At 56.8% G+C, this 7,534-nt stretch overlaps 2 protein-coding genes across 2 annotated transcripts in view; one reads left to right on the top strand and one right to left on the bottom strand.

Moving 5' to 3' along the window:
* Window positions 1–1,212: 1,212 nt before the first annotated feature.
* Window positions 1,213–5,052, top strand: Pglyrp1 (peptidoglycan recognition protein 1). Its single transcript, XM_010614570.3, has 4 exons — window positions 1,213–1,265; window positions 1,340–1,838; window positions 4,193–4,314; window positions 4,800–5,052. The coding sequence occupies exons 1-4, from the start codon at window positions 1,223–1,225 to the stop codon at window positions 4,976–4,978; spliced, it is 843 nt and encodes a 280-aa protein (XP_010612872.2). The 5' UTR covers window positions 1,213–1,222; the 3' UTR covers window positions 4,979–5,052.
* Window positions 5,053–5,495: 443 nt separating this feature from the next.
* Ccdc61 (coiled-coil domain containing 61) overlaps window positions 5,496–7,534 on the bottom strand; it is a 17,385-nt gene continuing 15,346 nt past the window's right edge. The window contains exons 7-13 of the mRNA XM_010614640.3: window positions 7,438–7,513; window positions 7,146–7,250; window positions 6,995–7,002; window positions 6,831–6,909; window positions 6,590–6,650; window positions 6,038–6,107; window positions 5,496–5,913 (exon numbers count right to left, since the gene is read on the bottom strand). Of these exons, the coding sequence (XP_010612942.1) occupies window positions 5,816–5,913; window positions 6,038–6,107; window positions 6,590–6,650; window positions 6,831–6,909; window positions 6,995–7,002; window positions 7,146–7,250; window positions 7,438–7,513 (497 nt within the window). The 3' untranslated portion in view covers window positions 5,496–5,815. The remainder of the gene's footprint in view (window positions 5,914–6,037; window positions 6,108–6,589; window positions 6,651–6,830; window positions 6,910–6,994; window positions 7,003–7,145; window positions 7,251–7,437; window positions 7,514–7,534) is intronic.

The following is a 7,534-nucleotide window of genomic DNA, read 5'->3' as shown; positions in this document are numbered from 1 at the left end:
AATATCTCTAAAAAGAACTGAGATGCACAAAACATACCCAACAAATCAATAACCCCAGATAGGGGCTCTCTAATTTGCAAATGGATAACAAAAATAACCCATTTCATTATGGGCAAATGAACAGGTAACTGACAGAGGAGTAAATTCAAATGGGCATCAAACACAGAAACCAGTCTCCTCGGTGGTCATAAAAATGCCAGTTAAAGTTGCAAGGAGATATTGTTCTATATTCATAAATTTAAGAAGTAATGGCATCCACATCTGGGGTGAGGATGAGGAGGCTCCAACACGTTGCTGGTAGAAGTAAGAACTGTTGGGTGGGGGATTTAGCTCAGTGGTTCCACTGCCTGCCTTGCAAGCGCAAGGGCCTGAGTTTGATCCCTGGTACGAAAATAAAAATTTTTTTATTCAAAAGTTACCAAAACAAAATCTGTTGCATAACCCTCCTGAGTTTGATCCCTGGTACCAAAATAAAAAAAATTTTTTATTCAAAAGCTGCCAAAACAAAATCTGTTGCGTAACGCTTCAAGACTGAGGACACCAGGATAAGAGATTTCCAGGCACATATAGCCGTGCCGGAATCCGTGCTGTCCTTAACCCCGGGTCAGCTGGGATGCCAGCAGTTCCACAAGACTGAGACTGCCCCACAAAGCCCATCACCCCAGGGGACCCAAATTCCCATGAGTCCTGAGGATTCCTCCAGAGCCGTAAAACCAGGACTGAGATAATGACCAACAGGACCCCCAGACCAACACAGCACCCCATAAATGGTCTCCATTCCTTCCTGAACACACCCTTCAATTTCTCAAACTGGGCCTTTTTCCTATCTTCTCTTACTTTCCTTTGTTAGAGGATAGGCTTTGTCAGAGTTGTGCTTCCTTTCTTTTACTTTTAATTAAGGCTTTGCCTGGAAATTCACACCGTTGCTTTAATTTCCATGAGCACTAAGCAAAATTCCATGCAAGCCCGTAACTTACCAAGGCTCATGCACGACAAACTGACCAGAATTCAACCGCAGGCAGCCTGGGGTTCCTGGACTTTACCAGCAGCCACATCTCAGCAAGTGACTTCCGCTCTCCCAACTTTGTTTTACTCATTTGTGAAAGGTGCTTACCAACACTCACCTCTTTAGCTTCCTGCAAGAGTTCCATATCATCAGCCTTGGGGAACCAAGGACGTTGTTTAAAAAATGGGAACCTTTGTTATCTGCAGGAAGGAACAGATGTGCCAAGGCCCTGGGCCTCTCCCTGTGGTGCAAGTTCCAGGTAAGTTATCCAATGCCCCACTGAGAGAAAACACGGGGCAGCTGCCCAGACCCTGGTTCTTCCTGAAACCACAGGGAGACGCGCCCCCAGGTCTGTGCGCCCCTCCCCACCCGACCGGAATCCGCAACCCGTTCCGGCGCTGCCCGAGGAGGAAGCTGAGTCCGGGGTCCGGGGCGCCCCGCCCACGGTTCCCGACGGGAAGCAGCCCCGCCCCTCCCGCTGCCTGCGGATAAAGGCGGCCCGCGGCGGCCGGGCTGAGCGTCCCTTGCTGGCCCCGCGCTCCCTTCCCAACATGTCCAGCCACTGCGGGCTGTCTGCCTGGGTCCTCCTCGCCCTCCTCGGAGTGGCTCAGAGTGCTGGAGGCCAGATCAGCTGCCACTCCGTCGTGCCTCGGAGCGAGTGGAAGGCCTTGGCTTCTGACTGCACCGCGAGCCTGACCCTGCCCGTGCGCTACGTGGTGATTTCGCACACGGCGGGCAGCACCTGCGACTCCCCCGCCTCCTGCGAGGAGCAGGCTCGGAACGTGCAGCGCTTTCACGTGCGCCAGCAGGGCTGGTGCGACGTGGGCTACAAGTGAGTGCAGAGGGGGCCTGGCGGCCCTGGGACTGGTGGTCGCGGACAGAGACGCTGCGGGCCCAGGCAGACCTGAGCGATTGAGCTCCCTCGCAGAGCTGGGCAGGTGCGGGCAGCAGATGCTACGAGAGCGGGCAGGCTTTGCCCAGCACCGGACGTCCCCTCCTCTCTGAAAGGATCCCCTTTTAAAAGGCTGGTGCCCGGGAAGAGGAATCCACCTGAGTAAGGGGGAGCCGCTGAGACCCAGTGCAGCTCCCTCCCCAGCAGGGACTGGGCCTGTCCTCTCAGCTGCCCTCTGCAGTGGACTGAGGACACTGCCCAACATGTCACAGGAGCCCCAAGCCCATGGGTTATTGCCATTAGGCACCGACTATGTGCCAGGCAGTGTGCAGGAGACTGGAATGAGGATGCAGCAGGGAACAGACCGACTCTTCCCTGTGTGTGATTTAAAGACCAGCAAAGCCGCCAAAGAGCAGGAAAACAAGATGTCCCCCCACAGTGATGATGGGAGTGGTGGGTAAAAGGAATGGGGTGGTCAAGGGTGACCTCCAAAGCTGGAACCGGATCCACTAGGCTCCTTCAGAGGGCTGAGGAGAGTGAGGCCTCCGTGAAACAGTGGCTTTGAGGTGGCTCTGGGTTCAGGGAGCCGAGGAATGCTGCCTGAGGGGTGCAAATCAAATGCCATAAGGCCCAGTGAGCAGCTCTCACTGGATGTAGGTGGGGTGGGAGCAGAGTGAGGAGAGGGTGGCGGGGCTTTGTTGGTCACAGAGGACTTTGGTTTTCACTCAGTAAAATGGGAGCCATGGGTGATTCTGAGCAGCACAGGGGGATACACTGACTCAGCTCTAAGAGGCTTCCTCTGAGTGCTGCGTGGAGAACAGGCTGCAGTGGGACTGAGGGCAGAAACAGCCTGGGCTTGGCTGGATCAGCCCCAGGGGCTGTGCCCACCAGCTCTTTCCAGTGCACCAAGCTGCAGTCCACACCAGAGCCTCCACAGAGAGAGGGAACATCTGAGCACCACAGGGTCTCCCCAGAACAAAGCGAACAGGAAATGCAACTTGCCAGGCCCCACTCGGAGACTGCACCAGCAGATCCCAGAAAGCCTCAAAGCTACCAAGGTACCCTCAGCCCCTCCTACTCCAGGTCGCATCCAAGGCTCCAACTTCTGGGCTCTATTTCCAAGGGTCAGATGCTCCTATCTAACTGTTCCCCAGGAGTGAGGGAGCAGCAGCCTGGTGCTGCCGGTGCTGTCTAAATGGAAATGTCTACTTCCCAGATGTTAGGGTTCATCGTGCCACCCTCAACACCCCTCCCTTGTCACATCACATTCTTTCTCTAAGCCTCAGTTTCCTCACCTGTGCATGGGGATCTGGATTGTACCCACCCGGCAGTGGTGGCTGAGGTTTCAATTTGATGCATCCAGGTAAGAAATATACAGAGCACCACAACCAGGTGCTGCAGAACCATGGAGCCCAGACCCGGCAGCCGGCTCCACTGGGGTGACTAGTCTCCTCGGAAGCGGATCCTGTGAGCCGGCTCCCTCAGGGACAGACCCAGGGCTTGGACTGGGCAGCTGGAACATTCTGGGTGTCATCAGCGCCCTTGTGAACCTGCACATCCTGCAGGCCCGTCTAGCTCATGCCAAGGTGCCCAGGGAGATTCAGTCAGGATGCGCTGAATGAGCCGGGAGGATCTGCTGCCAGGATTGAGAACCTCCAGAAGCACGTGACCTCAACTCTTGAGCCCCTAAATCTGTTCCCCAAGTGGACCCCAATGGCCAGAGGCAGGCTGGGGGGCAGAGTTCTGAGGGGCATGACCTTGTGCAAATCATGTGGCTTTCTGAATCTCAGCTCCTCCGTATAACAGGGGAAGGTGGGATTTAGCTCAGCGACACTACGCCTGCCTTGCAAGCGCAAGGTCCTGAGTTCAATCCCTGGTACGGCAAAAAAACAAACAGACAAAAAATGTCGGGAGGGATACCTACCTCAGGGGTTGTGTGGCAAAGCAAGAGCTCAACAAGTCCTCCAGAGAGGCAAGAAAGAGCAAGGAGTAAGACCATGTTGGTAGGAGTCAGGCTCTACCCAAATGCTGGGTGACGTTGGGCAGATGACTCCACCTCTCCACTTCTCTGACTATGCAACACAGGGGTGGCAGCGGCTCACAGGATTATCTTGCAGATGAGAAAAAGGTACATACAGAGCTGTGCTTGGCATGTGGCACCTGGCTCAATAAATGGTCATTACTGTGGAAAGCGAAGGGGTCAGGTTGATGCTGGGAAAATTGCTATGGCAGGAAAGTGGGTGAGACACTGCCCTGGAAGCCCTCCCTGATGCTGGCCCGATCCTCCCACGCAGCTTCCTGATTGGAGAAGACGGACATGTCTATGAGGGCCGGGGCTGGAACACCAAGGGTGCCCACTCAGGTCCTGACTGGAACTCCAAATCCATTGGCATCACCTTCATGGGCGACTACATGGGTGAGTGGCATGGCGGGGGAGGCTGGCTCAGCAGTGTGAGAGGTGCTTAAGAGGCTCTGCTGTCTACAAGCTCTGTGACCTCAGGCCAGGGACTGCCCTTCCTCGGCTCACTCCCTCTTCCGGTAATAAGATCATTTTCAATCACCAGGTGGGAGTGAGGCTTAGTTGATCTGTACAAAATTTTCAAGCCAGCCCAGGGCATCTGGGAAGTATTTAATAGTGACTCTTGTGGGCAGAACAGAAGTCTGGGGGCATAAGGGGAGAACAAGCCATCATCATCAAAATAACCAATACTTGCTGAGGGCCTCCCCCAAGCAAGATGCCGTTCTGTGGGTTTTACATAAAGTACCCATCGGCCCTACTGGGGCTGGGGAAACTGAGGCACAGAGAGACTAAAACCAGCTCTAAGCACACAAACCACTACCCCCTGCTGCCTCTGCCCTTTTGAGGGAGCAGCAGCCTAACTTTTCCATCTGCTTCTGCAGAGCGGGTGCCCCCAAAACGGGCTCTCCGGGCAGCTCAGAATCTGTTGGCCTGTGGTGTGGCTCAGGGAGCTCTGAAATCCAACTACGAGCTCAAAGGACACCGGGATGTGCAGCAGACGGAGTCTCCAGGCGACCAGCTCTATGAAATCATCCAGAGTTGGTCACATTACCATCAGTGATGCCCTGCTTGCTGCCCACCCCCCACCCCTCCCTCAGCCAGAAGCCCCGCTGCCACCTCCTTCCCACTTCCTCCAATAAAACAGCCAGAAGCCCCGCTGCCACCTCCTTCCCACTTCCTCCAATAAAGATGCAACTGTGCTTCTGAGCAGGTCACGCCACACAGCCCCCTCCTCCACCCCCCACAGGACCCCGGCCAGTCCCCTCCTCCCAGCTCTGTCCTCGCTGGTCCTCAGAACCCAGAGGCCCCGACCCTGAACCAAGACCCCGGAGATCCCAGCTCGGAGACAACATCACAGCTCAGAACCCAGAGGTCTCAGGTCAGAGCCCAGGAATCAGCACCAAGCAGGTTCAGACGTCACCAGCAGAAGCTCGGGGGTCATCTCAGGCAGTTGCCCATGCAGCAGGAGACTCCTTCCCCAGCACACAGACATCCTGCGCAGAATTTCTGCTTGGACTCCTTTGGCTGCTCACTGCTGCCCCTTGGGTCCCTCCTATGTTAGGGGTCTGGAAGTTCTTCCTGAGCTTGAATTCCCATCTGCCTGCCGTCACAGACATGGCCAGAAATATCCACAGGTCCCAATTTTATCTCCCCATCTTCCTCGCTTCTCCCCACTCCACCCACCCTTCAGTCATAAGCTAACGGGTCCCGAGGACGAACACGTTTATTTACAAAATGTACATACCCTTCCAGTACCCACTGCCTAGGGAGAGGGCAGGGTCGGGACCTCACACACCTGAGACCCCGGGGCACCTGGAAGGGCAGCCCGGCCCTGGCCCTGCTCCTGTGCCATACCCACTGGCGGGCAGGGTGGAGAGGCAGTGGCACCTCTCCATGGTCAGGACCGCGTGTCCAGCTGGTTCATATATTCCTGCAAGGCCTTCAGGCGGGCGTCTATCTCGGCCATGTCAGCTGCCTGGTGGTCCGAGCTGTACTCTGTGAGGGCAGGCGTGGGGCGTGGGGGCTGTGAAGAGTCTGAAGCCACAGGAAGCTCCAAGCCAATACACCGCCCTGTTATCCCAGCAGGCAGGGAGGGGACCCCGCGGCCCCTCAGGCTCACCTTTGATGGGGACCCAGCCCCCCGAACTGGCCAGGCGTCTCTGACTGCTGCATTCTCGGGGGGAGGACTTCTGGTTATGGGGCAGGTGGGACAGAGGGTCAGGCACTCTCCCTCTCTCCCTGCCCCACAGATGCACTGGAAATTCTAAATCCCAGGACCTCGGAGAAAATAGGGCTGACACCTACTGGGCACTCGGTACTCGAAATCACCTTGTGCCATCCATCACAAGGACCCCCCCAGGTGATGTCATTACCTTTCCCAGTGAGCTGGAAACGCAACTGAGGCACAGAGGCCAAGTGCTAACAGTCACACAGGCAGAAACAGCAGCCCGGTTTGAAGACCTGGCAACTCGAGGCCAAAAGCTTACAGCATCCTGCGTACCCAACTATTCTTCCCACCGATCACATGGTCTCTCAGGGCTCTCTGGCCCTGTTTCCAGAAGCACTTCAGAGTCACCTCTGCGTCCCCAGGACGCAGTCATGGGGAAGAGGGCAGCTGGCTGTCGGTGTCTTAATGCTACCCTTCCCTCCTCCGGGGCCTGGCAACACTTACTGTATTAGACCCACTCCAAGGTGTGGGGCTGGGTGGCTTTCCGCGGCGGCGACAGCGAAGGCTGAGAAGAGGGGTAATTGAGGACCAGGGGTGGGTTGGCCTTTGGTACTTTCCACGTGGCCCACTGCCGTGGTTTCAAGTTCCTCAGCCTCCACCACCCATTTTCCCCGCAAAAGGCTGTTTGCAGTTTCCCCAGGCACTCTTTCCAAATGGTCCTCCCCCCAGTAGTACCACGTTTTACCCTCTGGAGAGAGACTCGGAGAAATCCTCGAACTCGCTGCAGGAGCTGGCCGAGGAGCAGCGGTTGCGGAAACTGTCCACTAGGGGGAGACGAAGGCCTGAGCCTCCTCGCTCACCCGGCCCAGTCCGCCGCCCAGCGAGCCGCCCGGGCTCCAGGCCGCTTACCGGAGGAGCTGCGGTCCCAGTAGTACCACGTTTTACCCTCTGGAGAGAGACTCGGAGAAATCCTCGAACTCGCTGCAGGAGCTGGCCGAGGAGCAGCGGTTGCGGAAACTGTCCACTAGGGGGAGACGAAGGCCTGAGCCTCCTCGCTCACCCGGCCCAGTCCGCCGCCCAGCGAGCCGCCCGGGCTCCAGGCCGCTTACCGGAGGAGCTGCGGTGTGAACTTCCTCCACTGCCCAGTCGGTTCCGCTGCTGCTGCCTGAAGACGGGAAAGGGAGATGCACACTCCTCGCCCAAATTAGGAGGGCAAGGGCGTCGCCTTGCCTGAGTCACAGCCAGAGCCGGTGACCCACCGCCTGGGAGGGGAGAAAGCAGGCGGCAACACAAACCCGGTGCAAGTAAGGAAAACAAGCAAGTAGCGCAGCGGGGAGGAAGGGCTCACTAACTTCATCTTGATCTCCCTCTGCTTCTTCTCCTTGGCTTTCACGAAGGCCGTGGGGTCGAAGCGCGGTGCGCGCCCACCTAGGACAGAGAGGGGTGGCG

This window comes from Fukomys damarensis, unplaced genomic scaffold (assembly GCF_012274545.1).
Source record: "Fukomys damarensis isolate Sample0158 unplaced genomic scaffold, DMR_v1.0_HiC HiC_scaffold_19, whole genome shotgun sequence".
In the NCBI taxonomy this organism is placed as follows: domain Eukaryota; kingdom Metazoa; phylum Chordata; class Mammalia; order Rodentia; family Bathyergidae; genus Fukomys; species Fukomys damarensis.
This window is presented reverse-complemented; position numbering and strand designations above follow the sequence as displayed.